The sequence below is a fragment of the Stegastes partitus genome, unplaced genomic scaffold (assembly GCF_000690725.1).
Source record: "Stegastes partitus isolate 25-593 unplaced genomic scaffold, Stegastes_partitus-1.0.2 Scaffold1164, whole genome shotgun sequence".
Lineage (NCBI taxonomy): Eukaryota > Metazoa > Chordata > Actinopteri > Pomacentridae > Stegastes > Stegastes partitus.
Window position 1 is genome coordinate 184,674 of NW_007578895.1, and position 26,204 is coordinate 210,877.

The 26,204-nt window shown below is 41.9% G+C and overlaps 1 protein-coding gene across 2 annotated transcripts in view; it reads right to left on the minus strand.

The window, feature by feature from the left end:
• Nucleotides 1–6,063: 6,063 nt before the first annotated feature.
• eml2 (EMAP like 2) overlaps nt 6,064–26,204 on the minus strand; it is a 29,898-nt gene continuing 9,757 nt past the window's right edge. The window contains exons 2-22 of one of the 2 annotated variants that reach the window (XM_008296906.1): nt 25,036–25,263; nt 24,204–24,321; nt 23,684–23,785; nt 16,415–16,443; nt 15,523–15,652; nt 14,521–14,670; nt 13,374–13,443; nt 12,981–13,091; nt 12,770–12,865; nt 12,556–12,690; nt 12,356–12,455; nt 11,898–12,052; nt 11,231–11,356; nt 10,871–11,002; nt 10,710–10,777; nt 10,378–10,466; nt 10,186–10,283; nt 9,870–9,957; nt 9,642–9,737; nt 9,094–9,224; nt 6,064–7,623 (exon numbers count right to left, since the gene is read on the minus strand). In XM_008296906.1, coding sequence (XP_008295128.1) covers nt 7,498–7,623; nt 9,094–9,224; nt 9,642–9,737; nt 9,870–9,957; nt 10,186–10,283; nt 10,378–10,466; nt 10,710–10,777; nt 10,871–11,002; nt 11,231–11,356; nt 11,898–12,052; nt 12,356–12,455; nt 12,556–12,690; nt 12,770–12,865; nt 12,981–13,091; nt 13,374–13,443; nt 14,521–14,670; nt 15,523–15,652; nt 16,415–16,443; nt 23,684–23,785; nt 24,204–24,321; nt 25,036–25,263 — 2,378 coding nt within the window. In that variant the 3' untranslated portion in view covers nt 6,064–7,497. Of the gene's footprint in view, nt 7,624–9,093; nt 9,225–9,641; nt 9,738–9,869; nt 9,958–10,185; nt 10,284–10,377; nt 10,467–10,709; nt 10,778–10,870; nt 11,003–11,230; nt 11,357–11,897; nt 12,053–12,355; nt 12,456–12,555; nt 12,691–12,769; nt 12,866–12,980; nt 13,092–13,373; nt 13,444–14,520; nt 14,671–15,522; nt 15,653–16,414; nt 16,444–21,719; nt 21,841–23,683; nt 23,786–24,203; nt 24,322–25,035; nt 25,264–26,204 lie in introns of those variants that run through there. The other variant, XM_008296907.1, reaches the window with a different exon arrangement.

Genomic DNA, 26,204 nt, shown 5'->3' on the forward strand with positions numbered 1-26,204 from the left:
TCCAATGTGTGTGTGTGTGTGTTGATGTGTGATCAGCCTCGGGGTCGTACATTTTGCGGCTGAGACCCCAGACTGTCAGAATCTTCCGTCCTGTAATTTTATTAAGTGTCTCTGAGAACAACTTTCTGTTCTCACGACTCGCCCCCCTTTAGAAACAACACTAACTTTCTGCGCTCTTCTCCTGTGACTGGTAAAAGCATCGCAAGTGTTAAAGAAGCGAGACATTGTCTAATTCGTTTGGATCAATACTTGGAAATGATTCAGTCTCGGCTCCCTGCAGCTCCGTCGCCCCGTCAGTCTGCTCCTTTCACCTGAGCTAATTTATGACGAATATATCCTACAATAAGTAACCTCTCCGTTATTCTGCAGTCAAGAAAATGCCTTCCCCACTCTCTTTCACTGACAATCGATAAGCAACAGCTCACGCCACGGATGATCTGCATGAAATCCACTCATCAGTTTTGCAAAGTTCATCTCCCTCTCTTTAGTTTTTGGCACGACATACAGATTGTTCATTTCCCAGCTGATAAACTGCATCAACCCTTTAACATCATCACCATTCACACAGCAGTATTTTTAAAACAGGAAGCAGGTGTCCTCCAAAGACTGGAGAAAGAAAACTGCTATAAAAAATGAATCATTGAGCTGATTAAGTTGATGACAGAAATATAGTTTTAATTGTTTATTCGCCAAAGATGTTCAACATTCTGTCTTTAATCTGTAAGCACTTACCTTGAACTATTAAAAAAAACGTTAAATTTCTACTAAAATGTGTCTAACCAGTAAATAATATTGCTATACTTCTATAACATTTTATGATATTGTTCCTGTTTCTGAGTCATCTTCTGGGAAAAAGAAAATGTCCAGACCATGAATTCTGATAAGCTAAGATGTGCCCAGTGTTCTATCTGACCGTCTGAAGGAGAATCATGGCTGGAAGCAATCCCAGAGACAGTTCATGATAATGTGCTCGTGTCCTGAAGAACAGCTGGTTGGTATCAGAGGGGGAGTATGACTTACCTCCTGTAGATGATCGTTTTTCCTAAAGGTAAAGGAGATATCGAATGTATGGCTGCTGGTGAGGGAACTGTTTGCTTTGTACAAAATTAAATATTCCTGATTTGAGTGGATGAGACGGGTAGAAATGGTGAAAACCTAACAAACCAAACCACAGTCGTAAGCTAAAAGTAGATTCTAACAGAACTTACTTCTGTTCCATTCAAGCACGTTAATTGATTTGTATGTGATGCCACTGTAGAGGCGTTTACACCGACAAAGAACCTGATTCTGTACCGGTTGGCGAACCTAAATCTGAACTGTTTCACATCAGACAAACAGGAATCAGGACCTCAAGGATTAATCGTGATATCATGAGTGGGTGTATCTTGTTTAAAAAGGGATAAACCACAGAAAAGGTATGAAAACGCTTTTGATGTCTCTGTCTGTACAATATCCCCAACTGTCATGAAACTATAATCAACTGGAGGGAAAAACTTGCAATAAGATGCTAAAGCTGTAAAAAGAAGCTAAAAGCTATGGTGAGTTCAGCTATCTGTTTGCAGAAGTAACCCGTATACATCCATTCATTTCTGGTGGAAAAGCAGCATCTGTGTGTTCTGGCACCTAAACAATGATCAATACTGATATTACAGCTCTGCCAAAGTTGAAACCTTGTTTCTTAAAAAGACCCAAACAAGGAAACTGACGTGGCTTTACATTCTAGACTTACATGTTCAGAAACTCCTGCTTCTGTTGCTGCTCTTTCTCTGAATATCTGACATGAAGTAGAGTTTGCTGGACACTCGTTATTCTGTCCATCCGATCTGAAATAGACATGTCTGCCACTGGACTGCTTTGCTTTGACTCCTACCGCACAGGTGTGCAAAGTGGCAGAGCAAGAAGAAATGTTGAAGCACCTTCACACTAGCGTACCTCGAGGATTCTGTTTAGGCACCTTGTGTGATTATCTGCTCACTTGGTTCCTCTTACCATTGCTGAGCTTTATTTGTGTTTCCCGCCAGAGTACCTGACTGTCACAGAGTGGATTCAACCCACCTCATCTCAAAAACTGATGATCGTCCTTCTTCCAGCCTTTCTTTTTAGCACATTTGCATCTGGCTCAGTTTCTCCTCACTTTCTCCAACGCTGGAAGAAATCTGTAGTTGCAGTGACGCAGAAAAAGTACAACGTGATGTGACAGATAGCTGATGAAATCACTAAAAACAAATGTTCAAAAAAAAAGAATCACTAAAGATGCTGAAGAAATATCAGCTGCATTTTTGCTGCAGATACGAATGATCTCATGATGAAGCCACGAGTTTGACTCAACAGCTGAGTGTGTTGCACGAGCCGGATCTGCTTATTTACAGCGACCATGTCAAAGTGCATCAAAAGCAAAAGATGGCTTTTTCAAATCAGAGTAACTTGTGTAAATTTTTTTAAAAAGTCAACATTTCTCTCTTGACGGACGGACTTGAAGATGTGAGGTATCGTGTTGGCCTGACTGCTCAACACACGACCGGGATAATTGCTGTGTGCAGAGGAGTTTAAAGTGGAGGAGTATCCAGAGTCAGCTCCTGGCCCCATAATTTAAAGTTCCTGCCTGCATTGTGCATGACCGTGCCCTTCAGGAGAGATTCAAGACAAACTGCAATTACCTTCTAAATGCCAAAACACCAGTAGTATAGTTATTTTCCGTCTTTGAGAAGCGTCCTTCTGGGAAGCTTCCTCCGCCGTGTCCTCTGTGTCACCTTCGTCCTAAAGGTCGATGTTTATTATGTTAAATTTTAGGGTATTGCATGTCTCTTCCTTTCACTGTATGGGAAGTCCTTTGTCCTTGAGATGCTGGTGCTGTCAGAACATCCTGTGGAAGAGCCACTGAGACTAATCAGTATTTATGTCTTACTGTATAGAGGCTTATAGAGAGAGAGGGTTGTTCATTACTCAGTTTACCAAAGGAAGTGGGAAAGTTTTCTTTATAGGAGTCTGTCATGGAGAATATTAACTAAATCAGACAATGAATGACAAAAATAAATATTTTTAAGGCAAAAGAAAAAAAACAAAACAAAAAAATAAAAAAAAAGTATCTATAAAAAAACAGCTGATCACTATGGAACACAATCATTTGCCAAAATCAAATCAAATTGAAGGTTTGATTTAAGTTTATTTTATTCCAGAAGGCCTGTTTTCTTCTGTTGTCATTTTATTTGTCTTCTCTTCCCAGTGACACATTTATTTTACGTTCTGACTTAAACAGCAATGCTTCTGCACTTCTTTCCCCCCACTTTGTTTTTTTTTCAATTTTTTTCAGTTTTTTTTTTCTCTTTAACTCCATCATCTGCTCGCTTCTACTCCCATCTTTCCATTGACTTTGTGAGCAGCTGCTAAAACACACTCAGCATTGTTAGGCTGCAATGTTTTCCACTAGAACAGTTTGCAATTTAACTCTTGAAGCTTTGTCAATAACAAAGAAGTGTCAGAAACTGAGCATTTAAGGTAAAATGCTATTAAAATACAACGTCCATCTACTGTAAATGAATAAATTCTGTGTAAGGAACTGCGGAGTAATAGTGGATAATGTTTGCTCTGAATATTTGAAATGATAAATCTCTAGTGTGGATTAAACTGCTGCTATAGATCAAGTCCAGTGGTGGTGTTTTAGCACATTGTTGGTGCAGGGCGCCCACATGTGTTGTAATCTGGAAGTCAGATGGAAAAACTCTTCGGTCAGCAGTTACTGAAGAGACGAGGCTGCTCTGTAACATTCAGCAGACTTAAACCTTTGTGTTACATCCTTTTTACATTTGTTTTGATAGTTTAGTTTGCTGCAAAGTGTTTACTTATTTTTCTCTGTGCAAAACTACAAACTCATGTGAAGCACCAACCACTTATGGATGCATTGTGGGATTGTAAATAGACTCAGGCTTTACAGGCTCCTTCTACAAACCAACCTTTTAGGAGGTTTTGCTGCTTCGTTCTCCTGCAGCTCCTCCTCCAGACCTGTCAGGTGTTGTGTGACACCGGTGACCCGACTCTGCTCGCTGTCTGCTGTCCGCTGGTTAAACACTGGAATCACTCTCGCAGGTCTCCGTGGATTCTCCGCCTCCTCCTGCGTCTAAAGACAAAATAAACCTTTAGACTGCATTACATCACTCTCCACATTCACTGGTTATGATTCAGCAGTGACCTTTCTACTCCTTCCATCACCTCAACTACGTGAGTCAGCGATCACCTAAATATTTCAGAACTCCTTTCAACCACCACCTGTTTGTATTTTTCTCACATGTATTTTTCAACTTAAGAACATGTATGCAGACCAAATAACTGGACAACTTGATATGCAGTCTGTGTTTAATATTCAGTCATTGGTTGTGCATATGCATGTTCTGATGTGTGCATTGAGGCATATACATACACAAAGCGTTGTTAAAAGGTTGTTAATAGTGGACTATTTGTATTATTTGTAGAAGACAGAACTAAGATTATTAGTCTCTACAGCAGGGGTGTCCAATCCTGGTCCTGGAGGGCCACAGTCCTGCATGTTTTAGATGTTTTCCCTCTTCCAACACACCTGATTCAAATGATCAGCTCATCATCAAGCTCTGCAGAAGCCTGATAACGATCCTGATCATTTGAATCAGGTGTGTTGGAAGAAGGGAAACATCTAAAACATGCAGGACTGTGGCCCTCCAGGACCAGGATTGGAGACCCCTGCTCTACAGTATTATGGTGATTCAGACTGTAGCTTATATTTTGTACAAACATGTGTGTCGAAGTTGAAGGGATTTTTTTATTTTATTTTCTTTTAAACTTTTGCCAGCTTTGTTAAATTCAAGTCAAACGTCTTGATCCTGATCAGTTCACAAATCCTGCTTGAAAATTCTCAAAGTAAGAAGCACCTGTACGTATTTATTAGAGGATAATATGATTTGGCAATTATTAGATTTTAAAAAGACAATAGTTGATGCTGTTATCTGCAGCACTACTAACTACATATGTGAAACCGTTTCCGGTGCTTTGCAGAAGAACTGATCTAATTACTTAATTGGTCAACCTTTATTTAAAATCAGTGCTACATTGAGGTAGAGGCCTCATTTGTATTAGCTGAGTACAGGAACAAGTAAACAGAAGATGTGTGCATACAAATACAAAAAAACAGAATTAGCAACAAAAATATATATAAAAAAGGCAAATAAAGTGAATAGAATAATTAAGATTTAACACAAAGTGAATCAACTAAAAGACAAGTGCAGGCTCCTCCCACTGACCTTCATCATGTTGCTCCTCTTATCATGAGAAACATCAGGAGCAACCTAATTTAATATAAATTAAAAACAAACAGCATGTCTCCATCATGCATGTTCGCTTCAGACGACAAAAAAAAAAAAAAACGCGGGTCTCTGGAGAATTCGCTCTTTGGAGAAAAGTCTAAAGCAGTGCATGCTGGGAGGTCTCCAGAATGTTTGATGCCGAGTTGTGTGATTTTCACCAAAGATCATGGAAGTTCCTTCTACCTCTGGGGACCACAGATTTCCCAGGGAGGTTTAGGGGGGGATTCTGGTGCTGCTGAACCTGGAGTTAGTCATCTGGACGAGATCAATGCACTCATGATTTCACCATTTCTCCATAACATCTGTGTGCAGCTCATGTTAATCCGGTTTAGTTAAAAGGCAGCTGGACCAAAGATAAAGAGATCCAGGTGTCCTTTACTGACATTTGTGGCCATATTCTCTCTCTGGTGCCAAAGTTTTTTCCTGTTTGGCAATAAACACAGAGGTAATTTTTTATTTTTACCATACATAGAAAATCATTTTTCCACTTTAACCCTTTCAAAACTGATGACACTGACCCAGTGAGCTGCTTATTTATGGAACAAGAGACAAGGTTCTTCACAGAACATCAGTCTTGAAGCAGCAACTCACCTCAAACCATCATGGCTGTCATTAAAACATCTTTTAAACTGTTTTAAGAATTAGGCACAACAGAGTATAAGCTCTAAAAAATAAAATAAAATAAAATAGCTTCATTTTTCTGTCCAATGCAGAGAGAAAAGGAGCCTCCATAGTACTTGGGTAAAAACTTTATTAACAAAACAGAAGAAGGCAAAGCACAGCTCAAGCTCACTTCCAAAGCACAACAGCCTACATTATCCCTCTGTCGATCGCTAAAAGTGCCACAATAATAATTATAATCACATCCATCGTTGTTACAGTTAAATATTAAAATAACACAGCCACTCGGATATACTGCATAATATATATATTTACTCTAGAGACCTTTTTTTTTGCGACATTAACAGCATCTACAGAAGGAGGGCGGCCTCAGTCATGCTCATTCTCTTGCACTGTAGCGCCACCTGGTGCCTTCTCAGCACAGTTACAGTAGTAGTAGTAGTAGTACAATCAGAAACACAGCAGCCTGGGAGGGAGGAGGTGAAATAAAAAAGGCCTGGGACAAAAACAGCCACTTTGTACCGATCACAGTCTCCTACAGCAATCTGCAATACTCACAAATGTGCACCTTAAGAGTTTGGAAATCAGGCTGAGGGATGGAGAAGTGGAATAGAACAAGGCAATGGGGGTTATAGTAAGTATCTGAAGAGGGGAACACCACCTATTTTGGGAATTCCTACAACAAACTTTGCTCCAAACATGCGTCACTCCTTCTCAATTTAAGATCTCATCTCAACATGTGTACGTTCTGTTTTTATTCTCACATCTCTGCACAAGTTTGTCACAAGTTTGAAGGCTTGTTTCTGGGACTCCTGGCTTTAGGAAAGACCAGCAAGAATCTATTAAACTCTGCTGGGGTTGAAAAATTAATTCTCCCTGTTTTACCAAATCACAGCTACATGGACATTTAGGAGTATTTTTCTTAATTTTTCAAGAATTAATTGGTTTCCATGCTTTCAGTTTGCAGCTACCTCAAGAGTCTGCTCACTGATTTTTATACTTCAAGGGAAAAAAAATGGAAACCAAACACCATATTAAACCAAATATAACTCTCACCATAAATGTGTTGCATGCAATATAGTCGACGAAACTTTAGCGTGCATGCTTTGGGATTAAAACTTGTCACAAACTTGTCTCTTCAAATAGATGGAATTCCCATTAAAGGGGGTTAAAAATAAATACGGTTTAGGCACAGTTAGTACTAACGCTAAAATCACAGGTTTACTGTGCGGCCACCACCACCAGCACCACCACCACCACCAGCACCAGCAGCATCCGGCTGGGAGAAGAGTTGCAGACATTCTGTTACACACAGCGGTACATCTTTCATTTATTACAGTGAGACTCATCTCATCCCGTGTGACATCTGTGGGTTGGTCAAGTTATGCGGTTGTTGTTGTTGTTTTTAATTTCCAGTAGGCACAGAGGAGGTGATGCCCCCTGGTGGCAGGAGGATAAAACAGCGAGGACGAGACGAGGAGAGGTGGGGGGGTAATGATGTGGTCCCTGCCTGTTGGGATCAGAGGTGGGGGATGGATGGCGTCGTCTAGGCAACCACCCACTGCAGGATGCTGGTGTCTTTCCCGCCGGTGGAGATCAGGTGACTGTTGTCGTGCAGGAAGGCAACGTTGGTCACGTGGCTGCTGTGGCCACCGTACTCTTGACTCGGAGCCTGGAAATACGAAACGGATTATGACTTAGTTAAGAATCAGCTGGTCGGAATATGTAACCACACCTCACGTCCTCTAAAAACCCGACTTTATCTGGATGCTTCTAACATCAGGTTGTGTATGTTTGGGAATTTGAGTTGACTATTAATGTCCTTCCCTTCCCGTGTAAGGCACTAATGTTCTCACAAACCTTCAGATTATTTTTAGGAGAAACTTGTCCAATATTTCAATTTGATTTAATTTTTCAGGTGCAATGTAGTATTTAATTTTTTCATTATCATGTAGAATTTTACTTATTACCCGTGTAACTGCCAGCTTTAGTTTTCACTCTTCTATTCCAGCCTTATTTCATTACAGTAATGAATTGTACTTGTATCTTATTGCTTTTTACTTTAAGGCACTGCGTTTCTTACGTTACGTCACTTTCATTTTGCACTAATGTACATATACCTTTTCTACTGGATGTGTAAATTCTTGTATATATTTGTCTTATTATCTTGTTTATTTTTTTATTAACATTTATTGTATTTTATTCTTTTCTTCTGTAGTTATTTTACTTTATTTTTTAAATTTTCCTATTTCTATTATTTGTTTAAATTCCTGGGCGACACCAACAGCTGTAACCAAATTCCTTGTATGTTGTGTACGTACTTGGCCATTAAAGCTGATTCTGATTCTGATTGTATTTCTTCTGAACAACACCCAGTACTACTGTATTATTAATCTTCTCTTCACTGACAGCGACACAGTTTTGAGAAAAACCATAGCACAATCTACATTTTATGTACAGTTTTTCCATGAAGTACGACCGCTTTGGACTGAGCAACCAAATGCACATACAGCTATAACTCAGTTTAACTCCCAGACTCCTTAAAACATGCTGTAACTATTTGCAGTCTCTCAGTTTCTGTGCGAATGGAAGGCAGTTTGTCTGAACGGACAATTAAGTTTAAATGGCTTTTGGCTCGAAAACTTGTAAAACAACAAAGACGTCCAACGGCCCAAACTAGTCTGCGAGCGCGAAATAAACACCTGGTAGAAATTGTACGCGTTATGGGGCTGGTGGTGATCCAGCGCCGAAGGTTGTGTGGCCAAGTGTTTAGACGTTTCTGCTGAGCTTTCATTGGGTTTCACAGCGTTCATTAACACTTAATCACACCGTTGGCGGCTGCTCGGCTCCGGAGGTGTTAAAAGGGGGGCGGCTGTGGCTCAGCTGGTGGGGCGGGTTGTCCACTAATTGTAGGGTTACATCCCCAAGTGCCTCTAAATGCAAACGTCGGGCAAGACAGTGAACCCTGAGTTGCTCCTGATAGCAGACGACCACCACCGTAAAGGCTTTTGTAGAGCTGCTACGTTTAAAGGCACCATATGGAAAGTTTGTCTTAAGAATTTGTATTAAAATTTCAAGTCTTAAATATGTCACTAAGAAGCACCGTGTGAGTTGTGTGCAACTGTGCACGAACATGACTGACCCTTGGTTGAGAGCAGGGGAAGGAGAACAAGTGCACTTTGCCAAAGTCATCAGCAGAGGCCAGCAGGGATCCATCATGTGACCTGCACACAGCGTTGATGTCTGTGCCGTCTGCTCCGTCTGGCCAGATTCCTGAGAAACAAAAAGCGAGCGAGAAAGACAGCGGGAGAGAGAGAGAGAGTAGAGCAGGAGGCAGTCAAATATTGATATTCGCTTCGTGTTCTGTTCCAGGCTGCAGAGAAACACGGAGCGCTGTGCGGCGGTTTGAGCAGAGGTCGCTCGGTCTGGGCGCCTCTCCACAAAATATAAAAGAAAAGACAAAACTGTCTACTGGAACGGTTCTGGGTGGACGATCCACCCGGAGAGAAAGTTAGACTTGTTTCAGGTTGGTATACATCTCACAAAATACCAGGGGCAGCTTTTTCACTTGCCTGCAAATGACCTACAAATGCTAGAAATCTGTATTCATTTTAATAATTGACCTGTTGCCACTGTGGGTCAGATTGGGTCAAAGATGGAATAAACATCGAGTGAGTTTTAAGGACCTACCGAAGGTGGTGAAGGCCAGAGTGCAGGTGGAAGTGGCCCACTCCAGGTTGCGCACCGTGTCCATGTTGGTCACATGTTTACCGTTGGATGCCTCCCCTGAAAACAAACAAACAAACACTTTTTGTCCTGCTCTGAGTGTGATGTCGCTTTAATGTCTTGTTTGTCTTTGAATAATCAGAGACATGAGTTTCCATAAAGCTAAGAGTAAGTACAGGAGGGACGACTTACAGAAGAGGATCTCGTAGTCTCCTGAGTTGGTGACCAGATACTGGCTGTCTTTGGACCAGTCCAGATGGGTGACGAAGCTGGAGTGGCCCTGGGGAAGAGAAGGACCACAAGAAATATGAGGAATTGAGTTTAAAGTTGGAAATCTGGAGAAACTGTGACTCTCTGGAATTTCAGAATACAAGTGAAAGTGCAAACTCAGAGTACTGCTCCTTTAAGGTTTTTAATTTTTAACGCTGTCAGATTATACTAATAAAACGGGGTGAATATTTTAAGAATGGGCTCCTCCAGTACACCTTGTGCATCAAGTCATACTCACGGTGCATTTCCCCACTCGGCTGTACTTTCGGCCGTTCTCCGTCACAGCATAGATGTAAACAAAGTTGTCATGAGAGGCAACAGCCAGGAAGTTACCATCTACGGGAACAAACGAGCTCAAACTAGTTAACACGGAACTGAAACATGTTTGTCTGGAGTTTTGTGTTTTAAAATAAACAGGTGAGGTTTTTACCTGGAGAGTACTTGACGTTGGAAATGATCTCATTGCCGTCTGTGTGCATAGAAACAAGATCTCGAGTGTCGGTGTCCAGCACCAACCACCTGGGTCAGAGATTTTGGGAAAAGGCTCATCACGATTTAAAAAACCTAAGATGAAGACTTTAAGTGGCTTATTTTGTTCAAACAACAGTCCAAACTCCAAAGATATCTCTCTCTGTTTTCTATTTTTTGGACAAATATGAAGACACGACCAAGCCAAACGCTGTAAAGATGTTTTAAAGCTTCATCTTGTATAATAGTTTTTTCCCATGTTGTGAATGTTTTACTGTCCGTGTTCAGGCCAACCTTCCAGTCATGGTCCCCACAGCCAGAACAGCCCCACTGGGATGGAACCCTGCAGACCTCCCTGGATCCTGAAGCACAGCATCAAAGAGAACAGATGTATTTAAGTTTTCGTGACACTCTATTGCTGTCAGGTGAGCACTCAATGTTTTCCTTGTCCTCACCTCGATGGTCTTGCTCCAGAGGGGCTGATGGGAGTTGGTGTCCCAGAGGTGAACCTGCTTGTCCTGTGAGCAGGTGACGAACTGCTCCATGGAGGGATGGATGTCCAGACCCCACAGCTCGTCGGTGTGGCCCTGTGACACGTTACACGTCTTATTTAAAACACCAGAGATCTCTGAGTGCGTTTCCTGCTCAGGAGAGTGAATCTACACTTTTATCCAAAGCGATGTACATCTGAGAGCAGATACAACACAAGCAAGGATCTAGTCAGGAGGAAACAATCTGGATTTGTTCAAGTGTGATGGGGCGATGGTGCCGACAGCAGGCTGTGTGGAAGGTAATAGGATCTAGAGCATATATACCTGTACAATAGGAGTTAAAGTATCGGGGAAGGCAGCTCTGATGATGGCGTTCTTAGTGGTTCCAATGAAGAGTTCTCCTGGTTTACCTTCAGCCAGAGCCCGGACTGGACCGAACGAGTCGCCCACCTGGACACACAGAACAGGGTTAAAAAAACAAAGCTCATATTTTCCATTTTCCCATTAAAAAGCTTCACACATTTACAGAACAATATAGACCTAAACAAAAACAGAACAAAGCAGAAGAATGCATCAATGCATCAATTTAGAATTCAAAATTTTATTTTTTGGTCAGATTCATGATTAAAAAAAAACCTGCAGACCTGTAGGCATCACTGTATTCTAAAATAGCTGCAAATGATTACTGCTGTGTATTAATGCTTTCCTAATAAGTCACAATTTTTGTTCTTTTTGCTGCTGTTAGATGTAGTTTACGGTGGTTTTTTGTCCCTCAGCTCAAGCATACACTCAGTGCAACTGTGAAACAATCACAGAAGGAAGTGCAGCTTTTCGTTTTTATTTTGCATCGTCTTAAAGAAATAAAACCAAAAACCAGTGATGATAGACTTTAGCACACATGTATGTGAGTCTTTCTGCAAATCTAATGATCCTTGATGGATTTCCTCCTCAGTATTATCCCGTCATTGTGCAGTAACTTCAGCGCTCTTACCTCCATCTCGGACTGTTTCCTGTAATCGTGGTCCCACAGCACCACCTTGCGGTCTTTCCCTCCTCCAGACACCATGGTGCCGTCCTTCAGGACACAAACAGAGAAGATGCCGCCCTCGTGGGCCCCCGACACCACCTGGCTGATGCGGTTACCACCTGTCAGAGCGCACAAGAACTCAGAACATGAGCAGACGACACGCTGGCTTTGAAAGGTTATCAGGAACATTTTTTTTTTTTATCCACACATCAAAGTTTAAACGAATGACCTCCTTTCAAAATAAAACTGCTTGTGGTCGTGTTTAGCCGTCAACATCTTGAATAGAAATGTTTCATTGGTTTTATTTACTCATATTCCTGTATTCTTAGGCTTTACTTTTACATTTTCCAGCCAGTCTTTCAGTGTTTGGAGACTTAATCTTTGCAAAAAGTTGAGATCAAAATGCTCCATTTAGACGCTACCTTTGGCCCAGATGTAGATGTTTCCGCTGGAGTCTCCGGTGATGGCATCTCCATTCTCAGCGAACGCCACGCACAGCACATACTTGGGTTTCTCATGTTTCTACAGAGAAACAGACAAAGCATGTAGGATTTGCATCTGCATTGCCTTCACACATGTGAAACAACAGAGTCTGGGAGGTGGAGCGTCTGCACGGTCGTACCTCAAACAGGCCTTGTCTCTTGGTGAGAGTGTTGCCCTCCATGGTCCAGAAGTTGATGTGAGATTTTCCACAGGTGACAATCAGGTTGGTGTCCATGGGATGAAACACGGCGGCCAGCACAGAGTCATTGGAGCACTGCAGAAACAGGAGGCATGAAGCTATTGTAAGTTGGGAATCATTCCTAACAGCAAGAAGTGCAGCAGCGTCAGATTACCTTGACATCAGCCAGTTGCTTCTCCTTCTGCCAGTTCCAGACCGACAAGATGTGATCGTTGGCATCGTCCACGGCGCAGAGGAAGGTGCCACCGTTCTGACGAAAATAAAACAAACACGGGGTTATTATTGTACGTATTTACTTTGACGAGAAGTCTTTTATAAATCGGAGCACAGTGTCGAATGCTCGGCAAGCTCTACAGTTTGCTTACCGACTTGGAGAAAGCCACACAGGTGACCGCTCTGTCAAACACTCCCATCCCGAGCACATGAAGCGTGTTGAGGCTCACGGAGTCCCAGACACGAACATGAGGAGCCAGCAGCTGAACGGACAAGTGACAGGGATGAGATCAGGCGTTACACAATCTAATACAACACGTAGAAGCAAAAAATATGGGACTACGATGAAACAAAAATATGTTTTTTCACTTTAATATTTTTGTTTTAATTGTTGTTTCATTCATGATTATCAAACACACCATGCGCTATGTTTTTACACTGAATGAAACAAGTGCTATTAAATGAAAACGCACTTTTAACTGTGTCAATATTGAGCAACGAGGAAAACACACTGTAGGAGGATGTGAGTGTGATTTTCACTGTACCTTTCCATCTTTAGAGTTTCCAGCCACTTGCCCAGTTGCTATGGTAACCATATCGGGATGCACACTCAGGCTGAGAAGATAAAAATGTACTGTCATTTATTATGTCATTTTACATTCCCTATTGCTTCTGGCTCAGAATCACAGAGGACTGGTCCACTGTGGATTCAAACAGCTGATTCAGGTTCAAGTAGAATGAAAGCAAATTTTAAATGAAAAAAATTATAACATTCAGTGTTGGTGCTGCTGCCGTGTAAAACACCTGCTTTCAAAATCAATTAAATTTGAGGTATTTATGTTTTTAAAAAAACAACATATTACTGGTACTTTGTACCGTATGATGTAAAACATCAGCTACCAAATGAGCTAGTATGAGCAGGTGCATTGTAGTTTTTTTTTTTAATAGATTACATTTGTACATATTTTTCTTCTATATTTCTATATTTTGCATTTCCACATTTTCGCTACAATTCTAAAAAGTTGTCTGATTGTATAAATGCACTGACTGAAATTAAATCCTAATCTGGACCAGTCTAAAACATAAATTAATATATTTTGTCATCATTCACTTGAAGAACTAAACAAACACGCTGCGTATTTCACTGAAAGAACTCTGTGCTTCTAAAATTACAGAATCTACTGTAGTTAACACAGGATCCCTTTCATAGGCAGCAGAGGAGGAAGACTCAGTGACGGCGTGGGAGAGCAGAGCTGGACTGTTTCCCTGCAGAGACGAGTAGCTTTCCCAGCATGCCCCTGGGGGGTTTAGTGTTTACATCCCAGCGGCTCCGGGCTCAGAGCTCGTTCGGCATGTCAACTGGTGCTCATTAAAAAAAGCCACAAATTTCATTAACGATAAACACAGAAGTTGTTGAGGACGTGTTTAATAAATAGGAAAATAATAAAACAGAGCAATAAAAACAGTCTCTGAAAAGCCAGATCACCAGAAATCAGAAGTCAGTCAAGCTTAAACTAATCTCTCTCTATATCCCTTCTACATGTGTACGACTCATACACTATGTTAGTCTTCCAGCAACAGCCTCAGACCAGAGGGGACGTGTTTACGAGAACCAGAGTAAATGGAAACAGTCCGGCTGTGGAGGAAATTGCACAGACGACAGCAGCTCTTATCGGTCCGCTGTTTTCTCACCATTTGACGTCGTCGTTGTGGCCCAGGTAGTGTCTCTGCTGCTGCTCCTCCGTGTTGTACAGCACCACCACCGAGGCGTTGAAGTAGACGATCTCACCTGTGGGCAGCAGGTAAAGGTTGGAGCGGCAGTCACGGCCGCGGTAGCCGTACCTGGGTCGTGTTTAAGTTAGGGAAGGTGGCTGCAGCTGGAGTAAGACAGCAAGTTTAATGTTGTTTAGTTGATGCTTTTTACCAAAGTGACTCAGAAGCGCTGAAGCTTCTAGATTATCAATCAACAATAAACCAAAAGCGCTATTTTAGGGTTAGAGCTGCATCCAAAGACTATAAAACAACACAATTCAGGCAGTAATACATATTCATGGACATATTTTTTTACTAAAACTACACGTTTACATACAACTGGAACTTGTTTGTAATATTTTGCTCTACATTTTTGTGCATGTTCAGCAACCAGAAGTGCAACATCAGTTAGACTACTGTTCCTAAAAGAACAAGCTACCCCAGTTTTCATAAATACACTTCCACATTTTTTTCCCTACGTGATGTTATATTTCATATTTGCACATTTCGTATGCATGATGGAGAAAATAAAGTTTTAAGTTATTGTTTATATCGTCAAATAGGTTGGCTGTTATTATTACTATTATTATACATTTATTCCCTATCTTTTATATATAAATATGTATATATATACATAAATCTTTTCTATGTACCCCCCATTCAGAAGCCCATTTTCATATTCTGTTTGCACTATTTCTTATATTTATATGTACATTTTTTCTGTCTCGTATGTGTGCATCTCTGTGTTTAATGCTGCTAACAACAACGTGAATTTCTCCACTGTGAGATAAATAAAGGCATATCTTATCTTATCTTATCATTGTGTCCATCTGTCAATCGATCAGTTGGGTTTTCTAAAACAACTCCAACAATAATTCATCCACTTCCTGGTTTATCAAAGACACAGTTGGTCCATATGCCTTCTCTCAGTTTGAAGGATACACCCACTGCAGCTTGAGCTTGCGGTCCGGCAGAGCCGCCTTCTGGTCGAGGCCGTAGCTCTCCCTCTGCTGGTCGGGGATGTGCATGGTGACGGGACGGCCTCGGAGGAACATCCTCACGTAGCCGTCCTCTGGAGGAGGAGGAGGGAAGGAACAGTGTGATCGATGGTTGAATGGAGAGAGAGAGAGAGCATCCATTAGTCTGCATACAAACTGTAAAAACCTGACTTCAGTCGTCTCTTATCTAATCCTGCAGCTTAAGTTCTGAGACAAGAAGCACATTTTTCTGATCAAACAACAACGAAATGTGTTCCTCCTTGACTGGATTTTCACTGAATTTTAATCAAATCCTGCCAGTTGTGCAAACTGACTCTGCTGACCACAGTCAAAGGGATTCTGTGTCACTGTGAGCTTCATTAGCGCGTATGTTTCCTTCTGCTTTCTCCCCAGAAAAATCCAGCAGAGGATAGAGGATGCATCTTTGGTCTTTGTTGCAGTAAATCCAGCACAGTTTCCTTCAATTCTTCCTTCTGAATATTTTCCAGCGACAACATTTCCATCTCTCATTTTTACAGCAAATTTGTCATCCTCAGGAGCTGGTGCCTGCTTTAATGAGAGATCTTCAGTATTTCTAACGGCTTCTTTGCGCATTCAAATGGAGGTTCAGCATGTTTAATGAGAAATATTATTGGTTCGAAATGACAGTAATAAAATCCCCGAAGAGGACTTCAAGGACTCCTGAAGGCTAATTGAGTTTCACACATCAGAGGCTGCTCATCGTCTTTACAACAAATTAAAGTGTGACAGTAATTGGAGGGTAAGACATCACAAGTCTGTGCAGCCATTAGACACACAACAAATACAGAGAAATGGTGAAGTAGCACCGTTCTTACCTGCATTGAGGGTGCATTCTTTGGATTTGCTGAAAAAGAGGGAAAAAAAAGTGTGATGAAATGTCTCGTGTGGTGATTTTTCTGCAGCATGCGGTGTGTCAGGGTGTGGTTTCCATCCACAATGGAAAAAAAAATAATGAAAGAAGTGCATCAAACACTATACACAGTATAGTATACATACATATGAGTATTTTTCAAAGCTCCTGAGATGTTGTTCCACTACATTGTTCCAGTCTAAATTATTTATTCTTCGCTCTGCAGGCTGCAACCTTCACCACGCAGCTTAACTGGACAACAGGGATGTCTATGGAAGCAGTAAGCAGAAACTCATCCTGTGCATCATATAATCAGAGACTGGAGGACAGCTTTCATCCTCCTGGTGATGAGACGATGCGCTCTGGAGGAGGGATCCCCGGTGTTCGGAGAGACCGTTGGCATTTCACGTGAAGTGCTGAGCGAACTCGTGAAATGTCAGATTATGTTTTTCAATCACTTGATTTCTATGATGGCAACAGAAAGTCTTAGCGGTTGGGTGAAGGAGTCTCTGGGCATCAGCCAGCTACAGCTCCAACCCACATCTCAACAGGCAGGACAACTCACAGTAACAATAGGAGCTTTTAATGAGGTCCAACAACTCAGATTCTGACACGAAGCTTTTCTTCGTCAGAGTAAGAAAAAGCTGTCGGCATTCAGAGCGCCTGCACCCTGCTAGCAGGATGGATCTGCTCTGGGCTCTGCTTTGCTCCACAAATTTGTTTCCTAATTTAATCCATGCGTGTTACAGCTCCAGCAGCTTCTCTGGGTAATGGTTTGCATTTACTGTACATAATACAATTACTGGAGTTCATTTGCTTGGGCTGCACTACAAAATTCACACTATAACCTTATTACATTTTTCCAAAAGGTCTGTGTGGTGTCATTTTGTTATGCTGTAGATGGTATATAAACGTCTAGACAACCAACTGGGTAAAGAGGGTGACTTCCCGGGACACCGAAAAGATCGACAACCTGGTTTGTTCTAATTCTAATAATTTCAAACCAGTTGTTTTGCTGAACTTGATTTATCCATCGTAGGACAAAAAAAGTGCAAAGTTTCCAGCCTTTTGAGGCCCTTTCTTCTGCACAGTCTTTATTGTTTTCGTTGATTTCATTTTTGCATGGTGCATAAACACAACAGAAAGGCGCCACCAGGAGCTTATTTTGGCCCTGCAGCCCTGACTGTCGTTCCTTGTTATTGGACGATACGCACAACTGAACACAATGTTCCGATTTTCTCTGATTAACAAAGACGATGAATGAAAGTTCCAGCTCTTTAGTGCGGCTGTGTGGACAGATATTTAAAAAGAACGGACGCCTTTGATTGAGTCAGCAGACAGAAAGCAAACAGAGACGTCCTTTTGTGTCTGCACAGAAGTGGCGACACCGTCAGTTAAACAGTAAAGGTAAAACAGCAAAACAGTAAAACAGCAGCAGAGTGTCACAGTGATCAAGTGTGATGCAGAATTACACGTGTCATGCAGAAAAGCAAAAAAAAAGACGGACAACTAAAATGACATCTGGTGAGTCAGCCACTGTGCCAAAATCTATAATTAGACCCGTCAATCAAAACCTGTAGCTGCCTCATCACTTCGCCGAGTTTAAACCGCTGCTCTTCCTGAGTCTGCATGTCGAGCATTTCGCTTCGTGCTGACCACTGAACCTCAACCTGTCAGCCAATCAGATCGTCAGGATGTTGAACCGCTGCCTCAGCTGACAGGTGGACATCGCCGTGGCAACAGCAGTTAAAAGTAAGGCTTGATAAGACAAAAACAAAAGCCGAGGGTTTGGTTACGCTTTGCTCAGCAACAGGAGAACAATGTGTTTGATTTTCTAGAGTGTTTCCGTGGAGAAAACAACAGCAGCAGAGGACTCACGTCTCCTCTGTTTGTAGATTTATATCAAAAAAATTAAAGCCAGAGCAAAACACGGATGTTTGCTGGGATGAAAACTGCAGTGACTGAGGAGGTTTGAAACAAAGGGAACAAAAAAAGAAAGAAGAATGCTGCAACCAAACAAATAAATCAGCTTGTTTTATGTGGAGATGAAATGCTGGTTAAACCCCAGATTACAGACCAACGCGCTGAATGTAAATATAACTTGTGTTTGAGAACTCCACGGGCACCTTTAAGCAGCAGGATGGATGATGTGTATCTACTTGTCCTGACATTTGCTTAACGAGGAGTTCACTGAANGTCTCTCTGAGCGAGTGAGGTCACGTCGAGTGAAACGTAAGACAGGTTTGTCACAGTGTGTTCTAGAGATCAACAAGGGACAAGAGAACAATCGAGATCAGAGCCTTGCGTGTGTGTGTTTGAAGAAAGCGGGAAGCATCCGAAGAAGATTAAAAGCTTAAACAGACGAGTGATCCGAGGACCTGACTGCTGTTGTCTCTGGGCAGCTGGAGGCCACCAGGCAGGGTGTCGGCTCTAAAATAACCACATAAAGGCCCACTTGTTTCTTCAACTGTGTGAGTTTGTGTATGCGCAGCCTGCCAGCAAGATGAGGCGTGGCCCGGTTCTGGCCAATGACAGAAGAGGATTGATCCAAACCCAGTAATTAGTGCGGAGCATGCTGGGTAGCTGGCAGCCGGACAGGGCGAATAGCTCCGCATCTAAAGCCCATGTGGCGGCTGTCCGAGTCACCGGGTTTCCAGGGAGAAGGAACGCACAAACAGAGCACTCATTAACATGCAGCACTGAGTGTTTTGTTGGCATTTTCTGCCTGCCTGCACTCTGAACACTATTCAACACAATGGGTTCTTGTAACAATCACAGGGAACTAATGAGCATCAACGTTCCCTCCGAGGAATCCGGCACCATGTCAGAATTTTGTAGAAAAACCATCAACTCTTTGTAGAGAGCTCGCTCAAAATGTCCTTGAATGTCAAGCTTCTGCAGGAGTTTCTGAGCTGCAGCTCCTCAACAGACTGCAGACAGGTACAGTAACTAACTGTGCTCCACATCTCCAGAGACGTCAACATAAGCCCTTCCTGCACCTGAGCTTCAAGTCTCTGTAAGAGGAAAAACCAGAGCAGCAGCGTTAATGTTCCTAAGCATCGGGGTTCAGTTCAAACTCATAATCTAGAACTTCTCGCTGTCCTCCTCCTTTTTTCCAACCACTGGACAACTTATTTTGAGATACTGCAAGGTTTAATCCAAAGCTATCTCCTAAAGTGACGCCTTCTTAACTGTCAGAGTGGCTGCAAAAGACCTAAACTCTTGTTTTTGCATGCAGCAAATGAAAGCACATTTTAAACCAATATTAACTAGTAAAAATGTAATATTTAACCCCTCCTGACATTTTTTTCTCCAAACTTATAGAGCGTATTTGATTGATTACAAGATTAGAGAACAGCAGAACACTTCTTGTCGCTGCAGCTATACGAGGGGAGAGACGACAGCGTTACAGTCGGAGAGCAAATGGATGCTGAGTTCTGACTAATGGGTCGGAGCCCCTAAAACCGTGGGCGCGGTCGAGTGCGCATCCATTTCCAGATGCATTAAGACTGAAGCACTGCATTAGCAAAGTTGACGGACAGCAACGCATCTGATTGTCTTCCTCCTCTCGGTTCATGCAAAAAGGCCGAACTGCGACGATTGCATCTGAATTTGCTGTGGCACTGCAGAAACTTAAATAAAGACGGATGGTGAAGGAGGTGGAGAAAGATTTGACTGATAAAAGTCTTTTCAACATGATGCAGATCTTTTTTAAATCATTGGGATTTGCATGGTGTCACCCCGACTGAGAGAAAGTTGTTAACTGTTGTTTAAACTTGTTTTCTTGATGACGGTAATGTTGAGGCCACAATTTCAGAAAGAACACTGAAGACAAAAGGAAAGTGACGAATATAGTAAACATCTTGTGTTACTTTTTTATACAACGCTCTTAGATGGACGTAAACTTAAAGGAAAAGCCGTCATCGTGATGTTGAGCTGCTTTTTGGTGACGCCTGTGTGCGATCAGATACGTGGTTGGTGTGTTTGTTGCATGTTAAGCAGGAGATCCAATCAATGTTATCAGTCTTTTTGCAAGCCGAGCAAGTTCCAACAGCACCGGCCACCTCAACATCCTTGTCTTTACAGCATTTTGCATGAACTCTTAATAAGCTGCTCTTAATCTGCACAAGAAGTTAAAGAATTAACAAGTAATCCTTTAAAATATCTCAAAAATTAACATTAGTCGAGGTGCAAAAGTGCACCGCCCGAGGTGGCTCGTGCCAACAAACCTACAGCGGCTGGTGTGAAGTAGTTTTAAAAACCTGGACGTGTGTAATATTCTCATCATCTTCCGGTAAAGCAGCAGCTCGGCATCGTCCGCTGTCAGCATCAGTCTGCTTTAAGAGAACATCACTGACAGGTCTGCTGAGCTCAGTGTGACCGGTCCTCTGTCTGATCACGTTAACTCATCCCACCCATGTGTGTGTGTTTCATAACCAAACAGTAATGCGACATGTCTGTTTGTTTTCTCCATCATCAGACGCCCGATGAGAAAAGCAACACTGGCCTAAAAAGGTGCATTCAACATGTGCACAATACAGACTTATGATGAAAAGATGCCACGTTTAGGTATAATCGCTGTTGTATGCGGAGTAAATCATCCCATGTGTGCCGAGTTAAAAGCAAGTTTTACATAACACACTCGGACTCCCTCTTTGTCTGACTTAATTGAATTAGACAGTAAAACAATAAAACTATTAAACTGTCGTCTGTAAATTACATAATATAGTATTTTCTGTTTCGTCATCACACTTCATTGGATCCACCGACACAGCTGCCTCTTGTTTCTGCTTTATTCATGTTACTGCCCCTCCCCACGGCCCTGCGGACGGAGAAACCCACTGCATCAAACGGGTTTGCGTGACAACAGTTTCATGAGAGAGAGAAAAAAAAACAAACTCAACTTCCTCAGGCTGAATCCAGAACCACACAACTGATTATTGACTCTGTTTGGACTGGAGATGGTGAAGCCAGGAGGCGTTTTACGCAACAAACCAAACTTTATCTCAAGAATCTATTCAAATATTAATCAAGCAGCTACCTGGGTGTGACGCTCACACGCTCCTCATTGATTTTAAAAGCTACATGTGCATTTTGTGAGCTGTACTTTCCATTTGGTCATTCATAAACTAAAGCTACACACCTTCCTTCATTAAATACAGACATTGCATTTTTGTGCTATGAATCATTAAGCCTCAGTTAATAAAACAATCCTCTCTGCAGCTCCTCTGTAGATCATTAACTATCCGCTGTAAAACAAACGTTTTTACCTGGAAGATCTCTTCATGTCTGCAAGGTTTCCGTTAGAATAAGAGTCAACAGTGAGAGCGGTCAGAGCGGTTCCTCTCCCGTGCAACAACCACAGCAACACACCGACTTCCTCCTTCACTCAGCAAACTTTTAGCTCGGCCCGAGAGCCCCCGTCGCCCAACCAGAGCTCACTTCCTAAGCGAGCAGACACTCCCCCCTCGGCACCGTGACCACACCTCCAAAGTTGGAAATTTGATCCATCAGCAGAGAGGATAGGAGGAGAGGGAGCGAGGGGAGGGAAGGAAGGTAAAGAAATGAGAAGCAGGCAAAGTTTAGATGAGAAAAGTAAGAAAAAAAAAAGAGGAAGGAGGTGCAGCTGTGTGGCTTTTAGATGAGTGGATGAAGGATGGACTTCAAGGAAAGATCATGGTGCAATAAAAACAAACTGAAGACGAGAAAACCATTAATAATAAACTTGCTCTGTGTTTGTTTGCTGATGACAAAGGATCCACGTGTTGTGTTCACTTGACTGTGACGCACAGCAGCTTGATAAGTGTGAAACATAATTCATGGTGACGTCTGGAACTGGCAGGACTGTGGACGTTCAACGGCTTCACATGATGAGACGCATGAGACAGTCTGAATAACTGAAGAAACCCATTTAAAAATGTATAAGTATCACTGTAAATGTATTTTCTCCACGAAAGGTTTAAGACGCAGAATCCGCCATGACAGCTGAAGACAGCACAATCTTTTCTAAATATTGTGCCCTTATTTAAGTCCAGTTACCCAGAATGCTTTGAGGACAACAAGTGTTCTATGATCCACAGACCCAATCGTTTTAATCCTCGTGCTGCGATTAATTTATCATGTCAAATAATCTTCCAATTTTCCACCATAAATAATTGTTCATTACACACGGGCCATATTTTTAAATTTAAAAAAAACACAAACAAACAAACAAAAAAAAAAAAAAAAGTGAGCTTTTGCAAGATTAAATTTCCCTTCTGGGATAAATAAAGTATTTTTCATTTCATTTCATTTCATTTCATTTCATTCATATTTTATGCCTTCACTGTGAAGAATTCCTGCCAAGAATTCCCTCATACTCAGTGTCTATATCAGATTTTAAACCACAGATCTGATTAGAATGTCTACATAGTCTATGTCACAGTAATAAATGTAAATAAAACATAAAACATGGCCTGTACAGGTTCACAGTTTCAAGATTATCTAAAACCAACATTTTCCTCGATTGGTAGATCTAAAATCCATCTCAATGGATTTACAGGTCAAATTGTGGACAAACATTTGCAGGACGTGTACATAAAGATTTGTTATTTTTGTGTATTTTGGGTCACGTTAGGAAAAGTCATCAAACTTCAGGCGACAATAATGACGTTTAAGGTGTTTCTACGGCTGTTAAATGTCAAAACAGGTCAAATTTGACCCTTAAACAGTCTGTAAGGGTTCATTTAAAAACCTTCTCTCAACATTTTTCTGTACCTTCTTATCAGGGTCATGAGGGATGGATCCCGGCATGCACACTTCATACAGGTTGCCACTGTTTAAACTGTTTAGTAAAATTAAACTTAAATCAGTCGTCCGCTATCAAAACACTCACTCTCTGCTGATTTTTTCTGCTTCTGACCGGCACACAATGCGTTCAAACTGACCGGCAGCGGCTGAACTGCCTAACAGTCACGTCGGTTCACAGTCAGACAGACAGACGGATGGATCAGAGGGTACGACGGCTCATTACTGCAGTCTGACTGACCCACTGAACTCCTGAACAACCCTGCTGACCCACAAACAGCTTGTTAAGCAAAATGAGGAGCTTCCTTCTTTTCTTTTTTTAATGGTGTTGCTCTCATTTTCCTTCCACTTATTTTTTTTGTAAAGACGACTGCCGATGGTTTTATTTTAGTGTCACAGAGTAGTAAGGAATGATTTATAAATGCACCCATCAGGAGGAGGACGATACCTTTTGCCGCCGGAGGAGCTGCTGGAGGAGGTGGTTCGACTCCGACTCTCCGCCGCCATCTCTCTCCTCACCAGGGTGAGCCGCTCTGTGGACATACTCTTTCTGAAGGAGGGGAGAGGAGGAGAGAGAGCTTTGGACATTGTGGTAGTTAAAGCTTGCCCTCATGCCAAGAATTACAAGCAGGGTTACGTCCCTGGTTGTTTCGCTGCTACTGAAGGTCTCACAGGTCAGTGCATCTGCTGCCAGTTGTGTAAAATTACAGTCACGTAAACCAAACAGCTCAGTTTGGGGAAATGTGAAGAAGATGCAATAAACAGGCAAACAAAAAGAGACACAATATTTCAAAAAATAAGCAAATAAATATCTCATTTTGTTGAGTTGCCTTTTAGAGATCTGTGTTACAAAACCTCGTCATTCTCTAAAGATGCTAATTTTTTTTTACCACAACCATTACTAGATTGCTCCTTTTAGCTTTAGCTTCACTAAAACACACACCAGATCTGTTGCATCCTAATCATACCTCTTGATGGACTGCAGCACCTCTTTCTTTGGAGATGACGGGGAGGAAAGGAGGCGTTTCTGTTGGACGTAGCCGTTACTCAGAGGTCTGGAGGGAAGAGCCTGCAGGAGCTGACGCACTGAAAGATAACAAACTGCCATCAGCCATCGATGTGGACGACAACGTGTGCATAGCGTGGTGTCAGCGTTGGAGGGCTGCAGGGAAACTTTAATTTGTTGTTTCTAGATCTTTGTCATCGAGGGAAATGGAAGACTTTCATATCTGACATTAGAGGAGCATGTGATTCTGTTATTCATATCTATTTTTTATTAAATTTCCCAACAAATTTTACTCCTTTAATTGATTTTTTTTGTTTGTTTTTTTTAGTAGTGGGCCATTTTGACTGTTGAAAATGTGGAATAAAGTTGCAGAATAATCTCTTTCCAAACCAACAAATGAGCTTTTGTGTCAACTGTTCAGCACTATCAGCATGAAAGTGATTATTCCATCATTTTGAAAAGAAAACAACATAATTTTTTTTGATATAGGAGGTTTAGAAGCAACATGAGTTGACCAAAGTGCAAAAAATATGCGCAAACATTAAGACGACATAAACTTGTAAAATGAATTAGTGCAACAAAATAAAACAGCAGCAACTTGTAGGATCAGTTTTTAACAGTTTGTTTGCCTCCAAGAACTGCAGCATGGACGATATTCTGACAGAAAGCTGCTGTCGAACGCTGATGGACTGAATGGTTGGTGGATCTGCACTAATCTTGGAATAGAAACACAGAAACGATATGATATGCGGTGATAATGGTTAAAAAAAATCCACTGAAGCTGCTTTCCGTACCTTTGGTGGGTGCTGCTGAGCCTGTAGTGGCCAGAGGTCTCCTCCCTGCATGGGTGCCTCCCTGTTGCATCCCCTGGTTCTGCTCCTCGCAGTAGCCCAGCCGGCGCAGAGCGTCGGCCAGAGCCGCCTTCAGCAGCTGGATCTCGTCCTCCTGCAGCTGCAGCCTCTGCTCCAGGTGGGACACCCGGTCCTCCATGTCCATGTTACTGCTGGCCGACACCGTGTCATCTGGACGTGGAGGAGGGAGAGCATTAGATTGGAGCTTTGTTTTACTGAATCTTAAAGCTCATAGTGCAGATTATGATGGTCGCAGTGGGAAGGTAAAGTGTCAAGAGTATCACACAGAGCCTTAAATATCAACAGAAAAAAAACATCCATCAAAATATTGAAGTTAAGGTGGTTTTATGAGCATTTTATCAACAATAATGGCGACAAAATGCAGATTAACAGCTTGACTGTAAATGTGAGAGAGAAGAAATCAGAGTGTAAGAAAAAAATGCAAAAAAAAAAGCATGAATCAAAGCACAACAACCACAAATAACTGCTGATTGGATGTTTGAACGTCATTTTTTCGTCTCATTTGTGTGGGTGTGTCACAAACAGCTGCTACTGATATCTGCTGCTGCTGCTGCTGCTGCTTTGTGATTCAGTGGTTTTGAGTTTCTCGGAGGGGATAAGCGCATAAAGGACTGGTTTTAATAATTCAGAAACGGTGTATGAGCGTGAGTCAGAGAGAAAGACGGAAAGAAGAAGAACGAAGGAAGGAAGGAAGGAAGGAAAACCAGACGAACCACAGAACAGACAGAAAGAAGGAAGAGAGAGAGACAGAGGTTCAAATAGAGAAACAAAGCTTTTGGTTTTCTTCTTGTTTTCTGAGGAGGTTTCAAACATCAGTTGGAGAAACGTTTCTAAATCACTGGTAGTTCAGCTCCACACGTTGTTTGTGCCTTTTTGTTTGTGTCAACTGTAGAGGGCAGTAACGGCAACCAAAGGAGGCGACTGCAAGTAAACATGATACGAGTCTGAACTCACTGAAGTTGTTTCATGAAGAGGAAAACACACAATATACAATATAATAAAGTTAAACTGGTGCAGCTCAGCAGGCAGACAAACTCAAAGTAAAAGACATGTTTCCTGGATTCTGTATGGTTTGTTAAATCCGGCACATT